The 26,706-nt window shown below is 54.3% G+C and overlaps 1 protein-coding gene and 1 long non-coding RNA gene across 4 annotated transcripts; both read left to right on the top strand.

Moving 5' to 3' along the window:
* Positions 1-227: 227 nt before the first annotated feature.
* LOC123804706 lies at positions 228-2,429 on the top strand. Of its 2 annotated transcripts, none has more exons than XR_006783197.1 (3): positions 228-299; positions 842-884; positions 1,244-2,429. It is a non-coding gene; the product is annotated as an uncharacterized LOC123804706 (long non-coding RNA). The 2 variants fall into 2 exon arrangements; XR_006783198.1 differs by having other exon boundaries at positions 231-299; positions 1,199-2,429.
* Positions 2,430-8,588: 6,159 nt separating this feature from the next.
* Positions 8,589-20,934, top strand: LOC123804486 (acidic mammalian chitinase-like). 2 transcript variants are annotated; one of them, XM_045816811.1, is made up of 11 exons: positions 8,589-8,649; positions 12,234-12,257; positions 12,351-12,552; positions 13,113-13,169; positions 13,656-13,821; positions 14,690-14,814; positions 15,301-15,424; positions 16,448-16,633; positions 17,626-17,742; positions 18,603-18,744; positions 20,647-20,934. In XM_045816811.1, exons 1-11 carry the CDS (start codon positions 8,604-8,606, stop codon positions 20,871-20,873), a joined length of 1,416 nt encoding a protein of 471 aa, XP_045672767.1. In that variant the 5' UTR covers positions 8,589-8,603; the 3' UTR covers positions 20,874-20,934. The 2 variants fall into 2 exon arrangements, with proteins under 2 accessions (XP_045672767.1, XP_045672766.1); XM_045816810.1 differs by lacking the exon at positions 8,589-8,649 and adding an exon at positions 10,677-10,750.
* The last annotated feature ends 5,772 nt before the right edge of the window (positions 20,935-26,706 follow it).

The raw sequence follows: 26,706 nt of genomic DNA, 5'->3' as shown, positions 1-26,706 counted from the left end.
ACCTGGCTCCGAGGAGGCACCGTCTCAGCTCTTAGGGGAGTTCTCACAGCCAGTGTGGCTCTTGTGAAAACCAAGGGAGACTTTACTTATGAAAGCGCTCTGAACAGTCAGCGTCTCTGATCTAACCTCATTGCCGTACACATCAGTGGCGTGTGTGACAGAGCCCATTGGTGTCCTTACCACTGAGAGGAAGCGGAACTCGGTACACAGCACCTGTGGGACCGCATGGAGGGTCTGAGGTCTGAGCAGCAATCGAGTGATCAAGGCGTGTGAGAAACCATGAGCCTCAGGTTCCCAGGGTGAGTGGGGCTGCGCAATTCAATACGGTTTCATTTTGCTCTCTTCATGGTTTTCTCCAATTTTCATAATGGTCAAAGGAAACAAATGCAAGCTGGTGTAGTTTTTTTATCTCCAGGGGCCCAGATACCAGTCCCCTGCCTATCAGGAAGCTGAAAATCTGAGTTGCTGAGAGGCCTGGTTGCAGGAGACCTGGGGGCTGGAGGAGGGGCTGAGGTTGTTTACCCGCCAGTTCTGGGGAAGGAGGCGGAGCCATCACCCACAGCACTAACCGGAGGAAACTGCCTATTCCCCAAGGTCATTGCGAAGCTTCCTGCCCAGGCACCTGTTGCCTCAGTTCACTGACTTAGGTTACCTTGACCTCGGAGTTTTTCCATAGATATCCACAGGAAGTTTGGGAAAGGCCAGCCTCCTACCTCCCAGCTCAAACTTGAACTTTTCATGTGTCCTTGGGGGAGGCTGCAAGGAGAAAGAGCATGAGGCTTTGTTGTTGTTGTTGTTGTTGTTGTAAATCCTCACCTGAGGTTATATTTATTGATTTTAGAGAGAGGAAGGAGAGAGAGCAAAACATCAAACCCACAGCCTAGGTATGTACCCTGACCAGGAATCGAACCTACAACCTTTTGGTGTATGGGGAGACCCTACAACCATCCCTGGCCAGAGCAGCACCAAGCTTTTGAATCCCTGCACTTAAATCCCGGCTCTGCCGGGATTGACAGCTGCATGACCCCTTCCTTGTAGAATGAGGAGAGGGCATCAGAACCACAAGCTCTGAGGGTTCCGTAACTTTCTCTCCCATCCGTTTTAATATTTCCCCTCTCCTTCCCAAATCCCACAGTCCCTCTGCCCCTACTCTTGTACAGCCAGCCAGAACTCAAAATTCTTCATTTATTTCACAAAGCGGTGTATTGCTCTCTAAACCGGATCCCGGGACCTAACTTTGCAGGACAGAGACCACGTGTTTGCTAACGACGATCACAACGTGTCTTCTCCAAGAGGAATCTGCCTCCCGCTTTAAGACAACATGCACTTTTTTCTCACGTCTGTATTGGTCCTTCGCTCCACAGTCCCCGAGTTTCTCAAGATAACCTGAAAGGGATGAGACAGCCAAACTGGCCTGCCGTCTTCTACCGGTTTCGCGAGTCCCCGGGGCGTTGCTCTGCTCGCAGACCACTGGTAAAGCGTCTGAAACCACCGGTGCCCTCCCAACCCTGTTCCCTTCCGTGTCCCTGCTGTGTCTTTCTTTCGGTCCGTTTACTCGTGCAGTCTCCCAAAGCCGGCACGCCGTGCCGACATCGGAGCAGCACAAGTTTAGTACACGCACCTGCCTAACTTTGGGTGGGGAGGGATTGTTTTGGAGCCAAATGGCAAAGAGCAGGCCGTGGATGAAAGCGTCCGTCACCAACCCAGCATTCTTCCCCTGGTGAGCTCTGCAGGTGGACCCTCGATGCATTCAGCCGCCAGCAGAAATCCTTTGACTTGGGGGAGGGAAGTCCCCCTGCTCTGATCACCAGGAATGAATTGTGATCCACCTGGACCACACAGAGCCCTCTCCTTCTCCCGAGGCTGGCTACGTGAGCCCGTGAGATGTGACGGAAGTTTGCTGGATGTCGCTCCCGGGAAAGCTTTTGCTTTCTTGGGGAGAAAGAAGCAGACGCCACCGGCAGGCCCTCGTCCGTCTCTTTGCCATTTCGGCTTCCCTGGAATATGACATTGCGCCCATTTTTCTCTTCAGATTTTCACGGTTCCCTTAAAATCCTCTCACCTACTTATAACAGTGGCTGTGTCTTGTCTGTTGATCTCTGTCATTTCTACGCTTGCTGTTGACACTTTTTTTCTCCTGGGTATGAGTCACATTTCCTGTTTCTTTGGCATGTCTGGTGATGTTTTACTGGAGCCTGAACATCGCCACCGTGGTCGAATGTTTAGATTGTGGCGGCAGGCAGCTCATTTGCTCGCAGACCGGCCTGAGCGTTGTGAAGTTCATGGGCAAGCTTCGTCAGGGGAGGGAGGTCCAGAGTTCCCTTCAGGGCCGGGGTGCCCTTTCATAAGGATTGAACCTCGTGAGGTCCCCATGTAATGTCCCAGCTGCTCCCCCAAGGCTTTCTTCTCCGGCCAGCCTTACAGCCAGTGTCTCCCCGCGCCGTGCAGGCTCCAGTGTTTGCTCGGCTCCCAGCTCTCCGGTGGCGTGGTCTTCCTCCGTCACCGTTCTTCGACCGTTTTTACACTGAGCCAAAGACCCGAGGGAGCCCCACCGGGTTTCTGAAGCCCCCTTTTCTGTGTGGCTCACTTATCTCCGGAATGTTGTTGCTCAACTTCCACCCATCCCAGCCCCTTCCAAGTTTCGTCCTCTCGTCTCACGGAGCCCCCACCCCCCGCCCCCTGCGCTCGCTCGCGGTGCAGTCTGGGAATTGCCCGGGGGCCAAACTCTGGGGTAACGGCAGGGCTCCCTCCTCCCATTTGCTTTCCTCCTCTCTGGGGTCACGGTGCTGCACTGCGCTGCCCTGCACGGTGCCTCCTGTGCAAAAACAGTGGTTTCACATATTTAATCGACTTTTCTCATTTATGGCATGAGGGTTCCTCAGCTGTAACTGGAACTGGCCTCAAACACTGCTCAAACGTATAGCACATTTCAGCCCCCACGCTGGTGCCTCGGGTGTGAACTTGAGTGTGAGTTCATCGCCATGTGGTAGAGGAACCGAAACGCAGAGTGGGGAAATCCTTGGGACTGGGAGTCGTGTCCAGGTATTTCACATTCTCAGGCTGTTCTTTGTTTCATTTCATTTTATTTTTTGATGTGAGAGATGGGTGAAGGGAGGGAGAGAGGGTGAGAGACATCGATGCGAGAGAGAAACGTTGATTGGTTGCCTTCAGTACACGCCCCTGGGGACCCAATCCGCAGCCCAGGTGTATGCCCCAACTGGGGATTGAACTGGCAAGCTTTTTATGGTTCATGGGATGATACCCAACCCACTGAGCCACACCGGCTGGGGCCAGGCTGTTCTGCATGCTCAGGTTGTAGCGTCTGCCCTCCAGCCGAGCTCCCCTGAGCACTCCCCGTCCCTCAGTCCCTGCCTTTTAACACTTGGAAGATGGACTTCTTCAGGCAGCCCCCCTCCAGCACCTTCCCCAGCACCTCTTTCAGACTAGCTTGGAGAGGTCTGTCCGGCCCAAGTGCATTCGGGCCATTAGGAGGACCGAGACCCACTGCATCACGGGCCGGTAGGCTGGGCATCTGCTTCTCCCCACTGTGGTGTCTGCTTCAGGGCTGCCCCAAGGGCCCCTCGCACGTCTGTGACCACATCTGCGAAACTGTTGTGAGTGGCAGCGCCTAAGCAAGTGGGAGTCATCTGGAAACAATGAGAGCGATCAACATCTGCCTCTGTGTGTCGGGCCATGAGGGGCGGAGGGGCTCAGGTAAAAGGCCCCCTTCATCCGGGGGCACTCATTCCAGGGCCCGCTGCCCAGCTGGGGGGCACTGGCGGAGAGCCCCCTGCTGCCGGTCGTCCCGGGGCCTGCAGATGTGCCCGTCCCCCAAGGTCATGCCCTCACCGGGGTAGTCCACATCCGGGGACCGAGTGAGGCGGGAGTACGGGCCCCGGCATTCCGGCGTGGAGCAGGACAACTCTGGCAGACGCCACCTGCGGTAGCGCTCCTGGCCAGGCTGGCCGAAGCTTCGTCGGAGCTGTGTCGTGACTCAGCTTCCCCGCTGCCCAGTGCTGTCCCTGGTAAACGGCTAGTGCCCCAGCTCTGACTCCACATCTGTTTCCGGAGGACCTGACCCGTGACCCGGGGAACCACCACTGCACGTGGAGTCCGGGTCCCCTGCAGCCAGCACCTCAAGGCCGGGCCATGGGCCGTGAGTCCACAGGGAGGCCGCCCTGACTCAGCCGGTCACTGCTCCCTGCCCTCCTTCTTTGCCTGTGGGACAGAACAGAGAAAGGAATGGCTAGTGACTATTGGAAGTGATCCTAGGTATTTACTGAGGGTCCTTTCTGACCGAGGCACTCTGCTCATGTTACAGGAACCCCCCCAGCCCCGGGGCCTTCCTGAACTAGGGTTCTTCGTTCCCCACCGCCGTGTTAGGAGCCGTGGCTCTCAATGCCAGAGTTTGATAAAAAGGAAAGGGACTATTTTAGTGAGAAGTTATACAGATTTAGAATGGTGGCAGAATTCTACCATTAAATCTCCCTTTAGAAACGAAGATACACCCACAAACACACGGTCCCACCCTCCCCACTTTGCCCAGTCTGACCAGCCTCAGGGCAGGCCAGTCGGAGGGCCTGCCTTCCAGATTTCTTCCTGCAGGGTCTTGCATTGTCCCCATCCCACAGGGCAGCCACCTTTTTGTTTAAGTCCCAGGCTGGAACCTCCTCGGTAACCCCATTCCTGACTCCTCCCACAATCAGCTACACCTGCCAGCACTCCCATATTTCCCTGCCTTTCTCGGCTGCCACAGTGAGTCCAGGCAGGTGTGGCGCCATGGCGTGGAGTGAACCATCTCTGCGTGAACCATCTCCAAGCTCTCAGAGTTGCCCCAAAGGTGCTGTAATGGGGGCAGGGGAGCTGTCTCCCAGCTACATCACGGGACAAAGTCATGCCCATCTCCCCGGCTCCCAGCAGGCTATGAAGCTAGCCTGCTGTTACTGATATGCAAAATAACTCTCCAACTCTGTGCTGCTGCCTTTCCTAGTCCCCAAACTAGGCTTGTGGGGGGCCCTGGGGCCTCTCAGCCTACACCCCATTACACTAAGGGGCTCACATGCATGGTCACATTTAATCCCCACCAACAGCCCCATGGGGAAGGTCATAGTATTATCCGCATTCTGTAAGGACCTCCCCTGGCCCTGTCTGCAGAGAATTGGGGCAAGCCCGAGGCTGGGTGACGTGTGATGACCTCAGGCCCCTCCGGGCCCCGGGCCCCATCTTCTACCAGGAGGGGTGTCCAACCTGCAGCCTGTGGGCCGCATACGGCCCAGGATGGCTATGAATGTGGCTCAACACAAAACAGTAAATTTACTTAAAACCGTTGTTTTTGCTCATCAGTTTTCATTCGTGTTTGTATATTTAATGTGTGACCCAAGACAATTCTTCCAGTGTGGCCCAGAGACACCAAAAGGCTGGACACTGCTGTCCGCATGTGCCCTGACAATGGCTTCCTCCTCATCTCCAGCTGCCGTTTCCATCCTCCTGTGCCTCCTTCCTCCCCCAGCTCTCAATTCTGTGGCCACCGCGCAGGCCCCGCCAGCAATTCAGAGGCACTTTCAGCGCCCACCCCCCACCCTCGAAAATAGGAAGGCGAAAAGATCTCAGCCCACATCCTGTACTTGAGCAAATTTCCCACTGGTGGTTCAACCCAGGCAAGCTTTTATGCAACACTTCTCGGCTTATGGCTAGCCTGGAGGCCACCAAGCCTGGGCTCCCAGGAGGTGGCTCGCTCATTCGTTCATTCATTCATTCATTCATCCATTTACTCATTTATCAATGATGAACTACCAACGATGCACCTGCTGAGTGCAGGAGCTGGCTGAAGTACACAGACGAAGGACTTATTCATTCTTGCACTTGCTTATTTAACAATGACTGAGTTGGTTTGAGACAGGTCTTGAAGATCTGGGGGCAAGCAGGGAGCAGGCTTGACCTCGCATTACAAGTAGTGGAGGGAGAAGGGGCAGAGTCTATTATCAAACGACTTTACTGGAGTCCAGTCTCACACGCAAAGTCCTGAAGAAGGTACGAGAGATGTTTTCAGTCCAGGTTTAATAGTGACTTCTCATGCAAAAGGGGTTCTCAGACAAGGTGGGTGTTTGGGTGTCTTCTTACTTTGTCTCCCTCCTCCCTAGTTCATTTTGGGGGCTGGGTCTTTCTATTTAGGTTCTCTGGGTGCCTGGCAGGCCCACCCCTCTCACCGGGGAGCAAACACCTTTTCTGAACTTTCTCAGTCCCCTCTCTCCCCCTGCTGGACACTCGGCCTCCTTCACCCTTGCTCCCTGCGTCCTGCTTTTCCGAAGGGACTCTCTTTGCACCCGCCCCAGGCTGACGCATGTGGAACCAGCCCGTCTCCTCTGCCCAGAGCCACATTAACAAAGGCCCCCTTTCTTTTCTTTTTTAAAAATTGAATTTACTCAGGGGACATCAGTGTGCACAACCACACAGGTTTCAAAGTGCACGACTCAGTAAGACGTCATCTGCACACCGCACCGTGTGGCCCCAAAGCCCCTTTTCAGTATGCCAGGTTTAGCCCTGAACCAGGCCCAGAAGGCAAGGAGGGAGGCGCCATGTCTCAGGAGTGCGTGCGTGCATGTTGGGGCAAATGAGGAAAATCCATTTCCCCGTATTCAGGGTAGAATACAGGGAAATGGGTTTTCTACATTTTCTCCTTCCACCCTCCCCAGTGTTCTTCTGCTTCCTCCTTTTTTGGGTGCACTGTTTCTACGTTGAGCTGGGGAGACAGCACTGTCCCAGGACAGAAGCCCAGTGCCCAGTGCTCAGCAGGTGTGTAGGTGCCTACCAGTCACCACCAGAGGGCGCTATGTCCCCTTGGCCTCCTGGGTCCAGGCTCTTTCCCAGTCTAGGCTGTGGGTGGGACAGAGCACTCCTGGGGGGACCGCCAGGGAAGGGGTGCTGCTGAGGGGGGCCTGGACCCTGGCTTCCATCTGGACCAGTGACAGTGCCTCAGTTTCCTCACTGACTAATAAAAGCCTTCTTCATTTTTATTTCCAGCTGTGGCAGGACAGGGTTCTAAATTCCTCCTCAAGCTAATCTCTAAAGCATACTTCTGACCAAACCTTGGGTTTGTAAGTATAGCTTTCCCACCTTCTAGGATTTAGGTCCTCCTTAGGGTTTGGACCAGGGCTGGATCTTGCCTTTTGAGGACTCTGTAGATACAACATCACGGTGGCTGGGGCTGGCACTGAAATCTGGCCTTATCCACCGAGCAATGGACACCCTCCCTCCCCCTCCCACAGGGCAGTTCTCAGTCCCGACTCGGCCCCTGGACTCCCGTCGGTTACACGTGTTCACCAGGCGGGAGTTCCTGCCCCTGAGACCTGGCTGCAGGGCTAGTTTCTGACGCGTCTTCCGCGCCAGGCCCTCCCCCTCTCCTACCCCGAAGCGCGCCCCCTGCAGGAAGCTGGCCTGGTCCCGGCCCGTCCCAGCAGCCTCCCGCCCTCCCGCAGCCCCGTCCATGTGCACTGCTCAGCCCGTCGGCAAGGAGTTCTCTGCTCCTCCATCCTCCATCTTCCGTAGCGCTCACCTGCGTCCTCTTTCCCGCGCTGGGTGCAGGAGCTACAAAAGAAGACACAGATTAAACTCCACAAGAAATATTTTTTGAATCGCACAATAACAATATGAATGAAACACTAAGTGAAAAACTGGGAAAAAAATTAAAATAAATATGAGAGAGAACAGGTAATATTAAAATAAATATGAGAGAGAAAAGGTATGTACTACATACATGTAGTCCAGGGAGAACTCCTAGAGAGCAACACCAAAAGCAGAAACAACCCAGTAAAAACGGGCAGGCGTACACACCCCGAAAGTGAGCGTGGGCCATGGGGGCGGGAGCCCTGGGTGTCTGCCGGCCAGTTTAGAAGAGGAGGGAGGGGCCTCAGGGTGGACCTGCTGCTGGCCCTGCAGCCTCCCTGCCTCATGGTGAGTTGGGGTGCAGCTGGAGGAGGACCAGAGTGGAACTATTAAAAGTGGGGGGCCAGCACCCTGGCTCAGTGGACTGAGTGTTGGCCTGTGAACTGGAAGGTCGCTGGTTTGATTCCCAGTCAGGGCACATGCCTGGGTGGAGGGCCCAATCAGTGTTCCTCTCGTCTTTCTCCCTCCCTTCCCTTCTCTCTAAAAATAAATACATAAAGTTTTAAATAAAAAGAAAAAAGCCAGGGAGAGCACACTGGCCCATGGGTCAGATCCGGCCCGTTGCGTCTCGTTGTGAACAAAATGCCGTTGGAACACAGCCGAGCCCCGTTCGTTCATGCTCTGTCTGCGGCTGCGTTCTCCCTCCAGTGGCGGGGGGAGGAGACCCAGCCGGCGTGGCCCGCGAAGCCTGAAGTGCTGCTTCCTTGCCGTCGACAGAAAAGTCTGCCGTTCTCCCTCTAAAGCACGGGGCCAAAGAGGGGCGAAGGCTGCCCCAGCCAGAGGCCCACACACTCTCATTCCAGGGATAATGGTGCGTTCTCCCATACCTTCCAACCCTTTCCTTCTAGAAAAAATGATGTTTTTTATCCTGCACTTTGAACAACACTTTCGTGTGAATTGTTAATCCTCATGGCGTATGAAGGAGGTCAGGTGAGACGAATATGCAGGTGAATCCACGGGCTCAGGGGACGCAAGGTCACGCAGCCGGTAAGTGGGGCAGCACCAGCGTTTCTGCAGGGGAGGGCTCGAGAGACGCCCTGCGACCCGGAGGGGAGTGAGTGTGGGAACACTAGGGGGTTTATTTCAAAGCTGCTTCGGACGTTCTCTGAGGGCCAAGGGAACCCCCAGATATATGTGCCCTGCAGCAGGGGTGGTGAGCGCCGCTGGATACTGGGGGGGGGGGCAGTTCCCGGGCCCCCTAAATGCCCCCAGTGCTCAGACCTCCTTACTATGAGGTAGGCATCATTTGGGCGCCTCCCTGGTTCCTACCTCTGGCTCGGTCCCTTGCTGCCTCTGGTCATCGTGTTCTCAAGAAGCGGAATGGTCGAGTCACTACAGCACAGTCCGGAGTCAGATCGTTTGGGTTCCCACCCCGGCTCTGTCACTAACTTACTGGCTGTGTGACCCTGGGCAATTTACTTACCTTCTCTGTGCCCCAGTCTCCTCCTCCGGAACATGGGGGCAATAAGAATGCCTCTCTCCCAGAGACGTGAGGGAGCAAGTTACTAACTGCAAAGCATTTAGTCTAGTGCCTGCCACGTCACAAACACTTTTTGTGTTTGTTGTAACTTGGATTTTTATGGACAGTGGCCCAACACATTGACCTTGGCCTTGTTTGGAGCCCGAGAGTCCGTCACAGGCCCCGCGTCTCGGGCGCCGAGCCCTGGACTCTGCAGGGTCGTCTCTGATCCCTGCTGCGGGCAGAGGACCATTTGCTTTGCAAACACCCAGACGATGAAGGTGATAAGGGCCTCTTGTTTAGCTCCTGGCGCATTGTATTTGCCCAATGAGTGTTGGCTGTTATTATTTTCCAGATGGGCCCAGCTCTGGGTAGTCAGGGCCTCGAGTTCTTGGCAGCCAGTGACTACGGGTTCAGCCAGAAGTCAGCTGAGCTGAGGGCCTGACGAGGCTCAGGGGAGGCTGTGGGTGGTCAATAGCCCCGGGAGTGCCATCAGCCTTTGGTAACACGACGTCTCGAGGACCCCTCCCTGAATTCTCTGTGACCCCAGATTGCCCTTACACGAGGCTGGACCAGCACCTTTTAGAGGGTCTTGAGAACACAGCGGGTGTATCTTTAAGTGGGAGGAGTCCCCACACTTCCTCTCACGGTGCCCCCCACAGTGCCACTCTGTCCTAACCAGGGTCACGGTCTGGCTGGGTAGATGCCTGGGGCTGGTGTCCCTGCCAAAGGTAACACCGGGCCTGCGGTGGGGGACGGCAGGCCGCGCCTTTGCTTCCCTGGTTGCCTTCCGGGACCGAGGGACCCTCAGATGTGGTCTGGACACATATGACGTGGCATCCCGGTGGGCTTCCTGTAGGTGCCTCCCTTTCTGCATGGGTAGTGAGGCTGGGAGAGGAGTGGAGTGGAGGGGGGTCCTAGAACATGGCAATGCTCAGCCTCGATCCACGGGCACCTCCCCAGCTGTCCCACGCCTCGCTGCTTCTCCCTCCTGCGGCGAAGCCCAGTTAGAAATGTCTGTCCCCGTGAATTTCCCCCATCCTCTGTCAACGGGGCCACCTTCAATGACACAGAAGCAACCTCGGCAAGCAACGCTTTCTCATTCCGAACCTGCTGGAACCTCCCAGGCCGCTACACTCCCGGACCTCCGCGGTGCAGCAGAACTGAGGAGTTGGAGCGCGGGCGGGGTCAGCCACACGGTGTGACCAGGCCGACCGGCCGCCTGACTTCCCTTGTCCACACTCCACCCCTAGGGTCCAGCTGGTCTCTTTGCCCTGTGGGGCCTACTCTGAAATGACTTTGAACTCTAGGCCAGCCTCCTACCCGTGCCAGATATGCCATTTCCCTAAATGTACCTTCAGTCCACAGCCTTCTAAGGCTGTTCTCACGGAGTCTCCATCGTGTCCCGGGTTGATTACCCAACAAGGAAAACACAGATAAGAGTCAGAGGGTAAATGGAGCCAGGTGATGCCCCTGCCCCTTTAGTCCCAGCCCCTTTGCCTGCAGAAGGGAGCCAGGTGCGGGGGGGCAGTGCCATGCTCCCTATAAAAAGCTCTTGGGTGCTCATCCAGGCCTGGAACTCACATTTAGGACTTCCCACCAAAATGGGTCAATTGCTGGTTCTTGCTGGTGAGTCTTCCCCAGGCGGCCCCGTTCGGCTCCCAGAGTAGCTGCTTTTTCTCCGCAATGCACTCTCCACCCACACTCGATGTGCTCCCAGGCTGCCTGTGTCATCCCCGTTCTGCAGCCTCCTTGGGATGGTGGCAAAGTGAGGAAGGAAGGGAGGAAGGAGAGAAGGGCGGGCGGGAGGCAGGCAGGCAGGAAGGAAGGCCCACTGAGCAGCGGAGGGCTTCAGCGGGGAGGATGATGGATAGCACTGGGGAGCCCCCCTGGAGCATGAGGGGAGACTCGGGCGAGCCCCCTCCATGCTCACGCTCTGTGATCCTCCCTCACTGCCAGCTCCAGAGCTGCGGCTCAGTGCATGGACTTGACCGAGGACTAATCGGTTAACAGGTGCAATTAGCAGAGAAAAAAATGGACAAGCAGATCTTATCGGAATATGTACTGTGAGGCTGGGTGGGAGGGGGCTGGACAGGGGGCAGAAAAGCCTTGAAGAGCGAATGCAGTTCCTCCAGCGCCGACTGGCCCCCAGAGGCGGTGCCTGACCTGGCCGGCAGCCGGGGGGTACTGGTCGGTGGGCCTTCCGCATGTACATGGCCGGGCGGTTTGAAAGGGAGTAAACTTTAGAATCAACATTTGAGTTGGAAAGCAGAGAGAAGCTGGTTCTGGAAAGGTGAGTCCCAGTTATCAGCGTGAAGAGGCTGCTATGGGAAGGGGCCCTCGGCCCGAAGCCCCCCTTCTCTGTCGCCAGCTGCTCCTCTGCCCTGCTCCACCCGTCTGGCCTGTCTCTGGGGTCCGGTCATTCCGCACATATGGATGGAGGGTTGACTGTGTCCCGGGCACCGTGCTGGGCAGTGGGGACCCGGTGGGGTAAGCAGAGTCCCTGCCCTAACGGAGCTCCCGGTCCAACAGAAAGACCAGCAGAGGATTGTCTTTCAGTGTGATAAGTTCTGAGATGCAGATAATCCACCACGAACACCAACGCAGCCTGGAGGGAGGGCAGAGAGGCCCCGCCCACACGCCATCTCTCCTGGGAAGACTCCCAGGACTTGTTTTCACGACACTCTGTGCGCATCCCTACATCACCAGCAGTCACGTCGCCTGGCACCTTTGTGCTCACAGGCTCCACCCTCCCGTCAGGCTGTGAGCTCTTTGAGGGCAGGGACCTTGTCTAGTTTTTCTGTTCTTATCTCCAGCACCCAGCACTTCATAGGAGTTTGTTGAAAGAATAACCGTGAATTTTCCCGGTTCCTGAGCTGCACACTGTCCCGCGAGCTTCCAGGCGGCTCACTGGAAGCCTAGCCAGGCCCCTTCCCCCAGAGCATCATGGGAGGGCCCACGTTGGGAGCAGATTTCCAGAGGTGGCGGGGCGCGGGAAATCAGGCCTCAGATGCTCTCCATGTACCAGCCAGTGTTCCCCAGGCCTGGTCCCCTCCCTCCAGGGAAAGGACAAGCCTGCCACCCTCTGACGGAGGTCTCTTTTCTCCTTCAGGGCTGGCCCTCCTGCTGCAGCTGGGTGAGTGCCGCGCGGGAGGGCGGGGAGGGCCAGGGTGCCGGGGAAGGCGACGGTAGTCAGGGCACGGTTCGTCTCTTGCTCCTGCCGTTGCAGGCACGGCGACCAACATCGTGTGCTACTTCACCAACTGGAGCCAGTACCGCCCTGGGGTCGCCAGCTACATGCCCGACAACGTGGACCCTTGTCTCTGCACGCACATCATCTACGCTTTTGCCGGCATGGCCGACAACCAGATCAAAACCATCGAGTGGAACGACGAGGTCCTCTACGCCGGCATCAATGGCCTCAAGAGCTAGTGAGTCCCGGGGTTCGGGCTCTGGACGCGGCTGGGGGTGTCCACAGGGGCCCTTCAGGAGTCCCCCAGAGACACCAGCTCCAGAACGTCTGGTCCTCGCGTCCTGACCCAATCGGTCTCACCCAATCACTCTCCTGCCGCACGAGCAGGCCCCGTGCTCCGCGCGGGAGAGGCAGGTTGCTGTCATTTTTCTGGCTTGTCTTCTCACCCGATTCTCAATGTTGCAGCCTGTGCTTCCCGGCAGGTGTGAAGACTGCCCCCTGGAGTTTGCCAAGCTACAGTGCATCCCACGCCAACCTAGGAGCTGGCTCCCAATACACTCGAAGATGGTTCTTGTGCCAGTTAAATGCTGAGCGTATTGATTGGGCGACAACCACGTCAGGCATTTTTCTAAGTGTTTTTCACGTATTATTTATGAAACCCTCACAACAAACACTGTGAAGCAGGCATATTAAAGATTTAAAAAGTACTGTCACCCTGACACGGTGAGGTAGGCAAGCAGCAGGTCACAGCCCCTTGTCGGTGCAATTTCCTTTACATCGGTATCTTTCTGTCGTCAGCAACCCAGAGCTGAAAACCCTGCTCTCTGTCGGCGGCTGGAACTTTGGGACCCAGAGGTGAGACCCGATTCACGGCGGAATCACTCCCACGTTGCTCCGTCCCTGCCGAGACCCCCGGGCTCTGTGCTTCTCTGAAGTGGGTGGCCAGTGACCTAGGGTCTCAGCTGAGACACCGGGAAACCTGGCCAAAGCTCTCCCGGCGCAGCCTGTCCCTCCTCCATCCCAGCTCTGCCCTGCACTGCAGCTTACCTGCCTGCTCCCTTGGCTGTGCCTTCCTCTGTGGGAGAGTCTCCACGGCGGAGACTCTGCTTGACTCGCCACTGTCCCCCTGCACTGCTCGACGGGGGGGGGCGACGACTGAACGCCTGAGTGTCTGTCCAGACAGTAGTCGGGGGGCCAAGTGACAAAGCAGAGAATCCAGGCGCTTCGGCCGCTGTTGCGTCCTCCTGCGCCTGCCCCCCGCGGGGTTCATGCCCTTCCTCTAGAGGGTCCCTGTCAAAGCCCATCACCAACACTGTGACGGTGGTGATGCGTTGACCCCAGATTCTCCAACATGGTGGCCACTGCCGAGAACCGCCACACCTTCATCCAGTCGGCCATCCGGTTTCTGAGGAAGTACAACTTCGATGGGCTGGACGTTGATTGGGAGTATCCCGGCAACCGTGGCAGCCCCGCGGACACCCAGCAGCTCTTCACCGTCCTGCTGAAGGTGACCCCCCTGCCCGTGTCCAAAGGACATAGGATCTGGCCCACGACCGTCCGGGGAGAAGGGCTCTCTCTGTCTGCTGGGGGGTTCTGAGAGAGGCTGACCACCCTACAGAGGACGGCAGAGAGCTCAGCCTTTCTGGCTCAAAGCCTGATTTCCTTAGTGCAAGATCAGATCTTTCTTTCAGCAAAAACTCACGTGGCCAAGCTACAGAGAGTGGTATAAGGCAGCATAATGAAATTTTGTAGAATTAAAGTGAGAAATGTAATGGCCAAGGGGGACGGAAACATTCACGTCCTGTCTCTGGGCACAGCGGTGGGAGTCAGAGAGCCCTCAGCGGGCAGGACGTAGGGCGAGATGGACCAGCTGCAGACTGAGGTGTTCAGGTGCCCCGCGCCCTGAGGGGTGGAGCAGACACCTCCAGGGCACAGGGGGCTCCTGCCCCCTGCCCCAGACATAAAGTTGTTGGGTGAGCGAGCCCACTGCCCTGGTCACGGCTGGCTTGAGCACCTAGGTTTGCTTTAACACTCTTACTTCCTTTTCTTCCATGGCTGAGTTTTCTGATTATTAGATTCAATCACATGCAGTTTGCAGAGCTAGGAGCCATTTTTGTCTAAACATAACCATTCTTGTCTTGCTTTCCTGCTTTGACATCATTTGTTCATTTTAAAGTGTAGCTCTCAGAGAGTCACCAATGTTCCTTCATTTGCAAGTTCTGGGGAGACACCTGACTGCTGTCCCCAGAGACCAACAGCCGTTCTGGGACCAAGGACTCTAAACCGAGCTCTTGGCAGATTTCCCCCTAAGAACGTGACCTTGGCACATGCTCCCTGGGCCCTGCAGCCTGAGCCCAGTGTCCTCTGTTCCGTAGGAAATGTATGAGGCGTTTGAGCAAGAGGCTGCCCAGAGTCACAAGTCCAGGTTGCTGATCTCTGCGGCTGTGTCGGCTGGCAAAGGGACCATCGAGACCGCCTACCAGATCCCCGAGATGTCGAAGTAAGTCAGCCCCAAGCCCAGAAGCCCAGGCAGAGCTAAGCGAGCCCGGTACCTCCCCATAGACTGGCCAGTGCCCAGGACTCCTGCACAGAGAGGGCTCATTCCCAAAGGAATAAGAGGATCCTAACTCCTGAGGGACGCGAGAAGCCAGCCCGAACCCTGGGCTTGTTTCCAACCTGTTTCCGAGATTCCCAATGATAAGAGGCTACAGGAGGAAGTTAGCTGAGTCTCTAACTTGCACCAGTTCTGAGAGTCTGAGCGCAGCCTTCTACACCGATGACGGATTGTGTGCCTTCTGTGTATCAGGCACCCTTGAGATCGAGGCGAGGGAGAATGGAATAAAGAATAACAAAGCAAATTGCCTTGTGGCATAATTACAAACGACACATCTGACGAGTTCTAGGAGCTTTAGGGGGAGCGTCATGGAGAGTGTGACTTCCCATCGGTCATTTCTCTTCTGTGGTACCCCACCCCTCACCACCCAAGGTACATGGACCTCATCAACGTGATGACCTACGACCTCAGGGGCTCCTGGGAGGGCTTCACAGGCGAGAACAGCCCCCTGTTTGCAGGGCCCAATGACCAGGGAGACTACAGATTCTTTAACGTGGTGAGTGACGCAGTGGGTTCAGGATGGCCAGTCGTACTGGGTGTCTTTGAAGCACGTCCCGGGGTCTCTGGCCAAGGACACGGGATGGACAGGAAGAAGACGGCAGTCTTTCCCAACCCAGCACGTGTTCCCTGCTTCCCGTCCCCGGGATTCATTGTGTTCATTTATCTTTCACACCAAGGATAGTGGCTTCGGGGTTAGTCCCAAGTGATGGAAAACATCTTTTCATTTTTTAGAAAAGATTTTATTTATTTATTTTTAGAGAGAGGGGAGGGAGGGAGAAAGAAAGGGAAAGAAACACTGACTGGCATGCCCCCAACGGAGGCCTGGCCCGCAACGCAGGTGTGTGCCCTGGCTGGGAATTGAACCAGCGGCCTTTCGGTTCGTAGGCCGACACTCGATCCATTGAGCCACACCAGCCAGGGCTGGAAAACCTTTAAAAATCTACTGACGCTAGAAGCCCATTTCACGACCCACCTTTCCCCCACTCTTCCTCACCTCCCTCCCACCCTCTCCCTATGCTATGAGGTTTACCTTCCTACCCTGAAATGTGTAGGCAGGTGTAACAATGAATCTACTTAACGATTCGGAGGTGGGTAAATTGGTTAGCTGTGATTCAAATGATTCAAATGAATTAAAAACGGGTGCGGGAAGGTCTCCCAGGTACCCAGCCGGTGCTCGAACAACTCTGAGCCGCCGGCGGGGGACAAGGGGATGTGTGGCTGAACGCCAGCTGTGCCACCAACGCCCGGCCCAGAGTGAGGGGCAGGAGGGTGAGAGAACATTTCATTCCCAGGTGACACCGGGCCGGATGCACTACCTAACTCACGTACCTCCTGAGCGAGGTACCTCTGACACCTGGGTCCGGCGGGGAAGGCGCTCCTTCCCTTCCTCTGAGGTTGGCTTGGCCACATGTGGTATTCACAGTGGCCGGAGGGTTGGGTGGAAAGTGTCGGCTTTTCCATAGGCCTCTGGGACATGCTCAGCTGCTCCTTACCAACACCTTCCTCGCCTCGCCCGCAGGATTATGCGATGAACTACTGGAAGAACCAAGGGGCCCCTGCCGAGAAGCTGATGGTGGGCTTTGGGGCTTACGCCCAGACCTTCACTCTCACGCACCCCGCTGACCACGGCCTGGACGCGCCCACCGCTGGCCCGGGGACTGCCGGGCCGTATACCCAGGAAGCTGGGACTCTTGCCTACTTTGAGGTGATGCCCCAGGGGGCCTGGGGCACCTGGGAGAGCCACTGTCTCTGCTCTAAAGGGTTGGAGGTGCCTCCACGAAGAGGGAACAGATACCCTGGTTTCTAACACAGGGTGCCCCGTGTTGACTTCTCCAAGTATCCGTGGTAGGGGAGGAAGGGCAGGGCGACCCACTGATGAGGCGTCTTACATTTTACCCTTTTACAGTCAATGTGCGTCTTTAATTCCAGCAGCAGTTAACACTTACCGAGAGCAAGCAGACGGGCAGTCTGTGCTCTAAGTGACTTCTATCCATTCTCTGACCTAGCCCTCACCAGGAACAATGAGGAGCCGATTTTACCCTCTTGTGCAAGAGGGTGCACTGAGGCACAGAGGGGTTAAGAACTTTGCTCGAGGTCGCAGAACCAGTAAGTGGCAGAGCTAGGATTCAAATCTACCATATTTGCTGTGTGTAATGTGCACCCATGTTTTGCACGCATTACACACAGGGATTATTGTGCCTGTGGTATGCAATCATCACACCAAGCCATGATGTACATCCTTATTTTTCCCTCAAAAATGTGGGCAGACAAGTGTGCGTTACATACAGCAAAATTCGGGGTAAGTTGTTAAGCTTCCAGCCCTAACCCTTACACTCTGCCGTCCTCGTGCTGGCTCTTTGTGGAGAAAACCCTTTCAAACAAGAGCAGGTAAATTCATTTCAGAGGGAACTGGGGCACAAGGCGCCAAGAAGCTGCCCTGCCCGTTGTCTCGCAGGTGGCTGCTGGCAGACACAGGACAGGAGCTCATGTCCCATTCCTGCCAGGGCCCTCGCCACTGCGCAGCCGGAGGGGGAGCAGAGCCAGGGGGTTGGGGTGAAATTGGAACCATGTGTTCTTATTTCCAGCAAAGAGGGGTGGGGTGTACATCCAGAAAACAGGTGCAAGGAGTAGGAAGAGGTGGGCTGAGCAGAGGAGGGGCCCCCTGAACCGTGACCCCCCCTCCTGCACTGGCCCCAGGTCTGCTCCTTCCTGAGAGGAGCCACCGAGGTGTGGAACGCCCCCCAGGAGGTGCCCTACGCCTACAAGGGGAACCAGTGGATTGGGTATGGCAACCCCAAGAGCTTCGCCCTCAAGGTAAGGCCCTCTGCACCGTTCCCTCCGCACATGTGGAAGGGGTGGGGCACCTGCCCTGCAGGAGCGTTTGAATCACAGCCCCAGGAGACACATAAGAGAAGGCAAGGCTTCAGGTTGAGCCGGCGGCACGCTGCAGAGCCCGCGGTTGGAGCGACCCCTCTGTTCCTGTGCACTTGCACTTTGCGGCCTTACTCCTCTCGGATCCTGCACACTCCTGTCCCCCTGCTCCTGCAGACTCCCTTTGGGCCCCCTCCCTGCACTGCTCTGGCCCTGACCCGGTTCTCCAAGGCAGGCAATCTGGTCCACTCCGAGGACCATGGTGTCGAACAGAGTTCTTCCTCCCCTTTGCTCCTCCCCTGCTCCCAGCAAATCTACCTGTATACAGGCCGAACCAAAACCAAGAGGCAGAGACCGCCTGGGCCCTTCGGCTTTGGCCTCTAGATGCTTGGGTCCGGGTGGTTCTGCTCACGGACCCCAGGGCGCTTGACCCCATCCCGCCCTGTCCGGAGCCCTCCCTTTTTTCCTAGATACTTGCCGTGTGAAGGGCCCTATCATCTCTTGTGACACCACCACCCGCCCAAGCTCCAGCGCAGACAGCCTTCTCGGAAGGGGTGGGGGCCGCAGAGAACAGGAGGAGAGAGCTGCTTGGGCCCAACATTCTATCTCCCTGACTTGGTACCCTAGCCTTCCCTTGTGTCCAGCCGTGTCCGTGAGTCCCTCAGAGTCCCTACAGGAAAGCCACTCTCCCGTGCCCTCCTCTCGTGACGGCACTGTGCCCCCGTCCCGGCCATGCTGCGGCAGTCTCTCCCTGAACTTGTTGTGCAAGGGCACCCCGCAGGCCCCCCGACTGTCTCCTGCAGGCCGAGTGGCTGCTGAAGAACGGCTTTGGAGGCGCCATGGTCTGGGCCATTGACCTGGATGACTTCACGGGCACCTTCTGTGGACAAGGCAAATACCCACTCATGAATGCCCTCAAGTCTGCACTCGGCGTCTTCACCCCCAGTGAGTAGTGGCATGCCACCTGCCAGCCACGAGACCACCCACACACTCAGGGAGGAAGCCAGGGCCGCCCGGAGCTGCTCCCAGCCTGGCCTCGTTCAGACTTCCCGCCTGTCCCGGCATTTCCACGTGGAGCTAGTGGCCCTGGGGCCCGGAGAGAGGCCGTTGGGGGGGGGGGGCGGCCCAGTCATGGCTAACAGTCTTGGTGAGAAAGGACCTGTCGCCCTTCCTGAGGGTTTTCCTCTGCAGAGCTGCCGAGGGAGCTCCAGGACCGTGACCTGGACATCGAGGAGCCTGGGTAGGGAAGGGGCCGCACACACCTTGTCCTCTGTCCCCCACCTGCCCCGCTCCAGCCTTTATGGACTTTAGGGAGCAGTGAGAACAGAAGAAGGGACAGGTTAACAAGTGAGGAGATGAGGAAAGGGATGAAAGAAGGAGAAGCCTGAAGGGGTCCAGCTTGCACCTGCCCCCCGGTGAGCAGCAGAGTCCAGTTGGTCTCAACACACAGTTCGGCCCCGGCCCCAGGCGCCACTGCTGTCCTGAAGCGAGAGGTCCCGGCAGGCCGCGGGGAGCTGGTGCTGACCACGGCGTCTTCGCCCCGCGCCGGGCCTGCTGGTCCTTTAGGGTTCCTGTCCTCCTCACAGGCACTCTTAGAGACAGGCATTGTCTATTTAAACATAAAAACCAGCCCTTGCTGGTGTGGTTCGTGGACTGAGCCCTGGCCTGCAAACCAAAAATATCATGTTGCCGGGTAGGTGCTCAGGGCACAGGCCTGGGCTGCGGGCCAGGTCCCCGGTGGGGGGCGTGCGAGAGGCAACCCATCAATGTGTCTCTCACACATCGATGTTTCTCTCCCTATCTGTCTCCCTCCCTCCCCTTCTCTCTCAAAGTAAATAAATGAAATCTTTAAAAAATAAATAAATAAATTGGCCAACACGAATACACCATAAAAAATAAAAATAAACACCAGGGAGGGAGGAAAGGGAGGACTTGATCCAAGAGTCCCAGTTTCAGCTGCACGGGACGAATGAAGTCCTAGGGATTTATACAGAACGGAGCCACAGCTACCTACACTGCACTGTTCTTCTTGACCGTCGGCTGGGAGGGCAGATCTTATGGTTCGTGTTCCTGTGATAGTGATAATAATAATAATAATAATAATAATAATAATAATAATTAAAGAAGGCCAGAGAAGACTCTGGAGGGGATGGATTTGGTGATGGCATCGATCGAGCCGATTGTGATGTGCACTGACCTCCAAACCCCTCAGGCTGTACACTGAACATGTACAACTTTTTGTATGTCAACCAAACCTCAGCGAAATGATTAAAAAACTATCAGTGCAGGAGGCAGAGCCTTGGCTCTGCACTCAGACAGGACTGGCCGTGGAGCTCAGTTCTTGCTTCAGCTACAAGAATTAAGTGATCTTTAAAATTCTCCCACTTTGTAGGATTTTTTTGGAGGGGGCAGTAATGGAACAGTATATTTGGAGAAGCATTTAGGTGATAAATAAACATTATTTTTCCTTTTAAAAATAAAAGCTAATAATTGTGTAGCACTCAGTGTTACATACCAAGTACAGTGGAAAATGCTTTACCTAATAATTCTAAGAGGTGGTTAGAACTCTGTCACTGGAATTCTATGGCTCCTCCCTTCCCGTCTTCACAAGGAGGAAATTGAGGCTCAGATAAGATAACAGCTTCTTTACGGTCACATAGCTGGTGGCAGAGCTGGGCCGTGAACTTGGGTGTCTGGCTCAGGCCCAGAGCGAGTGACCACTGATTCAGGTGCAGTGTGGCCTCGGCTGAGAGGACCCCCTGCCCCCCGCCCGTGACCCTGTCACAGACCCAACCCTCGTCCTGGGAAAGGGGTCCCCTGCAGAACCCTCTCCTTACTCTCTTCCAGATTGCAGAGTGCCCCCCTTTACCCTGGGCACCACCTCGGCCCCCATCGTCACCACGACTCCCAGGGGTGGCGACAGTGAGTTCTGTGCCGGGAAGTCCAACGGTCTCTACCCCAGCCCCACCAGCAGGCGGGCCTTCTACAACTGTGTGGGGGGCCACACCTACACGGAGGCTTGTCAGGAGGGCCTGGTCTTCGACGCCAGCTGCTCTTGCTGTAACTGGCCTTAGCCATCCACCCACTGGAGCCCCTGGGAACTGGAGGACCAAAGGATAATTAAATAGAAGTTTTGCCTCAGAGTGCCAAGTTGTCTGTTTTGATTTATAAAGTTGTGTGATCATTGCCCCGTGTATACAAGAGGCTCCACCTTCCTGCTCCCCAGAGCTCTGCAGAGTTGGGGCTGGGAGAGAAGGAGGGGCAGCAGCTGGGACCTCCCTGTGGGGAGTTCTGGTCCTCCGGGCCCCCTGAGGCAGGAGGGGAGAGGAAACGGGAGGCAAAGGGGGTCAAGTTCTTGTTCTTTTCCACAAATATGCCTCCAAAGCTCTCACAGAAAGATCCAGAAGAGTGGCAGGACTCAGGACACTTCGTTGACTGCGTCACCTCCTTCAGAAAGCCTTCCCACACCAAGTTCACTCATCTCCCAACCCCAGCAAGCCACCCTTGCTGTCTGGGGGCAGAACAGGAGGGCCGCCTGCAGGCTAGGCTACGGACTCCACTCCGCCCGTTCAAGGTCAGAAAGAAAGACCATCAGCTCTGACTTCAAATGAGCTCACATTTAAAAAATAAGTTCATTACCACAGATGAATGTACCTTTCAGTTCCCTTAGGGAAGGCACCCAAAATTTTAAAGCAAAGGCACATTGCAGTGGGGCGCGAGGTCTCGCTCCCGCCATCTCCATGGCAGTGTGGCCTCTGCTCTTCCTCGGGCCAATTTCCAGGCTGAAGGAGTTGAGAGAGAAAGCTGCTCACCAGCAAGGAACCACTTCCCCACTGACCAGCTCACCAGGGGTGGGGGCCAGTTCTCGGGTTGTGCTCTTTTGACAAAACCAGCGCTAATGATAAGCACAACCCCTGGACACATGGTTAAATCTGAACGTTCATTAAGTGATAACGTATCTCTCTCTTCCTGGCCCTTTTCTGACAGAACTTAAATGATAGCCTCTTGTGATGACCACCTGACAGGTGTTCCCTGATAAACCCACGTGCGCTCGGATGGAGGTGGCTAGGGACAGCTGTGTCCTCTGGTCTCCAGGACCAGTGGGGGAGGCGCTGGTACTGCTGCCCCTTGGTGGACCAGCCACTTGTGCCATGGCCTTCACCATGGACTGCAAGATGCACAGAGTGGGCAGGCCAGCAGTGGCGGGATCGGTGGGCACCATGGGAATTCTGGGTTAGGAGCAGGGGATCGGAGCAGGGCGATGGAAGTCCGGCAGTCCCACCGTGGAGCTAGGGGCGCAGCCTGCGTGTTCTGGCCACTACAGGGTTTGTCACTCACTCATCCGTCTACAATGCTCTCGTTTATCTGATTGTTCGACAACGGTGTTCGTTTTGCAAGTGAATGAATGCTCGTGTCAGCAATGAGCGGAAAGCAAAATTGTGGTGGTAGTATTTGTGGTGATAATAACAAATTCAAACATTGATGGAGGACCGCATTATCTGAAAACAATATTCTTTCCACATTAAGGAACCTACAGAGCAGGAGTGCCCTGGGGATTGGCCGTGGTCCACAAATCACTTGTTAATGCACCGGAAAAAAAATTGTGACCTTCTATCGTTCAAAATAAAAGTTGCCAAATTTTCAACTGTTTTTACGTAGATGGGATAACTGCTCTATAGTTCTTTGACAAGGTTGATGTCGAACACGAGAAAACGCGCCACGAGCCGAGGGCGTGGCTTTTCTCTTTGCTGCCCGCTGTGTGCTGGGCTTCAGAAATGCTTGCACCATTGGGGCGTTACTTCTTCATTAATTCAAGTTCTCCGCAACGGTACTGAAGCTTTTTACACGTGTCTTCTACGTTTTCCGTTGCATTTTATTCCAAATCAATTACAAATATTTTGTCCAAGTATTCATTGAATGCAGCTCCACAACGCTTTACCCGTTGAAGTTTTAGAAAGTTGATGTTAATTTAAAAAAAAATTGCAAATAGACTCTGAAAGAGGCATTGACCACCCGAAATGTGAAGTGCTCAAATGCTCTGCAATACACAACTTTGAAATTCTAAAACTGCATTTTGGAATATTTTACCCTGTGGAAAGAATCTTTTGATGGAGTCACTATTTTTTAGCTACTATTTCTAACCGGACACATCAATTGCCATATTGGATTAGAAAGAGACGCAAGAGGCCTCCCATCCTGTTGCATCAACATTTGGGGAGACATTCAGGGGACCCACAAATAGAGATCGCTACCTTGGTGAGTTTTATCTTTTAAAGGTATTTGCTGAAGGAAAAGTTCTCTGGATGGAGACAGAAAGATATCACCCATGAAAATATTTGAGTTGAAATATTCAAACATTTTAATAGAAAAAAATTGGAATTGAAAATATTTCCCATTCAGCAGAATATCATCTGAGCATCTGTAGGGAGAGTTTTTCTTAACTAAAAATGTTCTGGTCTGCAAAGAACAATCAACAGAAGGTGTAATGGGGCTGAATTGTGTCCTTAAATAGTCACACGTTGACGTGCCACCCCCAAGGCCCCTAGAGAGGTCACAGAGGTCAAGCAAGTTTCATTTGGGTGGGCCCTACTTCCATGTGGTTGCTGTCCTTACAGGAAGAGGAGAGCAGGACAGAGATGGCCATGTGGCCGCCCGGGGAAGGTTGCCATCTGCCAGCCGCGGGGAGAGTCCCCGGCAGAAACTGACCCAGCAGTCCCCTGATCTCAGACTGGTGTTTCCAGAGCTGCGAGGAAATGCGTTTCTGTTGTCTAAGCCACTCAGTCGGTGGCACTGGTTACGGCCGCCCGAGCAGACTAACACCAACGCTATCCGCATTTTTGGAATGATGAACCATGAAAAGCAACTTTGAAGAAGATTTCAGGCACTATTATGAAAAACATTGAAAATAATAAAACCAAGCCCTGGTTGGCGTAGCTCAGTGGATTGAGCATGGGCTGCAAACCAAAGTGTTGCAGGTTTGATTCCCAGTCAGGGTACATGCTTGGGTTGCAGGCCATAACCCCCAGCAACTGCACATTGATATTTCTCTCTCTCTCTCTCTCTCTCTCTTCCCTCTCTAAAAATAAAATCTTTAAAAAATAAAAATAAAAAATAATAATAAAACCATATTGGAAAAAAATTCCAATTTCCAGAAAAATGCCAGAAATATGGCTAAGAATCTGAGGCTTGCGAATATGTAGCAAGAATAATTACTTGGAATTTTAAACTTTGTGTTACTAGGCAGTTATAGGTTTTTGCTATTTAGAAAAACTTCTTTTGAAAATAATTTTAATAGAACTACTTGATAAGTTTATTTGTATAGCAAAATATCAATCAAAAATAAATATTTTGAAAATCACATGATTCTGATACCCTTTCACTCCCACGCGCATCTGGGCGTGGGTGAGAGTTAAGTGGAGCGACTCAGAAGTGCTGACCAGGCGTCCCACTCTGCCCCCAACGGCCTCATGAGTCAGCAGAAAAGAAGTTCCCAGATTCGCGCCAAGTGCCCCGCCTAGCCATTTTGTAAGCTAATTACGAGAAGATGGATTTAATTTCTCAAAAATTGGACCTATCTGGCACATATTTCACAGCCATTCAAGCATCTCTGGCCCACGGTTGCCCTCTGTGGTCCCTGTGGTTTGCACCTCAGCCATTCCTACACGTATCTGGTGGCTGTCTTTATCTTAAGAGTCTGCACACAGGAATGGCTCCTTATCGCACAGCCCTGGCCGTGCCAGGAAGGAAGTCGTCTTTGGTATTCCCCCAGTGCTTGCTCCAAGCCCCTTCCTGCTGCTCCGTGTACATAACTGACACTCCAGGAGCCCTCTCTAAACCTCAGCTTGCTGACTCATCATACAGACGCCCTGAGGTCGTTGTGGTGCTTGTTCCCACTTTACAGGGAGAAACGTGATACAGAGAGGCCGAGAGGAGGCCCGAGGTCACGCAGCTTGGAAATGCGCAGCAGAGCTGGCGGTGTGGCTCCCGTGTCTGGGACCTTACTGCACACTCCAGGCTGCCCTTTGGCCCCACCCCACTGTGAGGCCGCCTCTCATTCCCAGCCCGGGCTGGATGTTCTCAGAGCCACGCTTCTCCAAAAATGGTTTGTTGATTCTCTCCACTGACCTCGGACCGTTTCTTTGGAATCTTTAAATCCAGAGACATAGCTGCCCACTCAGCCAGCTGGACTCCTTTCTGTTTGGTTCAGATAGTTCCTCTGGACTAACTTGTCCTGCAGGCCTTCATTCACCAGAGCGGACTTCCATGCATTTATCTGTCTGCACCAGTGTCTAGTTTGCCTGGACAGCCCAGCACGCGCTTGCTCCCTGATGTAACACAGGCCCTCACTGGGCCACGATTAAGCAGGGAGGTGAGCATCAATGAAAAGTTTGGTATGGGGTGTTCCCATGGTGTCCACTCCAAGTGCAGTACTGACTACAAGGTTGTAGGAGACAGGAATTGCGCCTCTTCCCTCTCTTCTATCTAATTCCTGACTCACCTTTTACTAGAAGAATACTTTTTAAAAATTACTTCCTACCTGGTTTTCCATGTGCTATGGGAACACTCTCAGCATATACTTGAATAGTTTTTCAAAGATTTTATTTATTTATTTTTAGAGAGAGGGGAAGGGAGGAAGAGGAGAGAAACGTTGATTGCTGCCTCTTGCACGTACCCCAACCAGGGACAAGGTCCGCACAACCCATGTGCCCTGACTGGGAATCGAACCAGCCACCTTTGGGTTTGCAAATGATACCCAACTCGCTGAACTACACCAGTCAGGGCTACTTATGCATTTTTTAAACAAGGAAATAGATCGGTAATACTTTAGTATTTAACCCATTTATATTTAATGTAATGACTGATATATTTAGGTTCAAATCTATATATATTTTTTGCTGCTCCAGTCAACAACTAAAGGGAACTTTTATTGAGACCCCACAGCCATGGGACTTATGGAGGGTGGTCTGTATTTGACCTTCTCCTTGAGAAGTAGGTTGGTGGTAGCTTGTGACCTTTGATAGCATAGGATTGTGAGGGAAACTCTTGGGACAGATCATTTTGCGGAAGTTGCATTTCTGGGTGAGCTAGTGGAGGGAAGCCCCAGTAATGCCCCCTGGCAGGCAGAGCACCGAGTTTGGGGTGAAGTGTTGCTGGATGTTCAAGTCCGAGCGAGGTGGCCATTCTCCAGCTGCTTGCTCACAACATTCAGACACTGCCGGCCAGGCGTGATGTCCTCCTTGTCTTGAGTTTGGGCTTTAACATTCTCGATGGTGTCGCTGGGTTCAATTCAACCTCAAGGGCGGCAGTGAGCTTGCCCACCAGGGTCTCAGAAAGACATACATCTCTACACCTGCCGATCGGCTGCCTCATTGAACGGAAAGAGCCCTCTTCGACTCCCATTTTAAATATTTTCTCTCCTCTGTGGGGAGAATACCAATTATGAAAAGGGAAGCAAGGAAGGAAAACCTTCAGAGTGCGGACTAGTTTTCAGGCAGATAAATTCTAGCCAAGCGTACCTAGGAAATTTGACAATCTGGATGTTTATTCTACTTCGAAGGGTTGTCAAGGAGTCCGGCACCAGAAGTGAAGGCACAGGGGAAGGAGAGAGACAACCCGTCTCTGGAAGGGGCCATGGAATCGTTTGCTACAAATGCCCGAGTGTGAGATAGCCAATCGCTTGCTCCCCAGGCAGAGACAATAGTTCCCTGCACACCAGCCGTGCGGAGTTATGTAAGCTGTTTCATTATACGGCTTATCAGCACGGTTTCTGGGCTGGAGCCCAATCTCCTCTTCTTGTAAATTGAAATCAAGATAGTACGATTTACTGGTCAATAATGGGTTCTTAGATGGGTTTGAGGTTTGGAGCGCTACCCATGTCAACATTGACTTTAGAGGCAATCTCCATCC

Source organism: Phyllostomus hastatus, unplaced genomic scaffold (genome assembly GCF_019186645.2).
Source record: "Phyllostomus hastatus isolate PE091 unplaced genomic scaffold, TTU_PhHast_1.1 phas_scaffold_216, whole genome shotgun sequence".
Classification (NCBI taxonomy): domain Eukaryota; kingdom Metazoa; phylum Chordata; class Mammalia; order Chiroptera; family Phyllostomidae; genus Phyllostomus; species Phyllostomus hastatus.
Note: the sequence above shows the minus strand (reverse complement) of the source record. Positions and strands in the feature narration are given on the sequence as shown.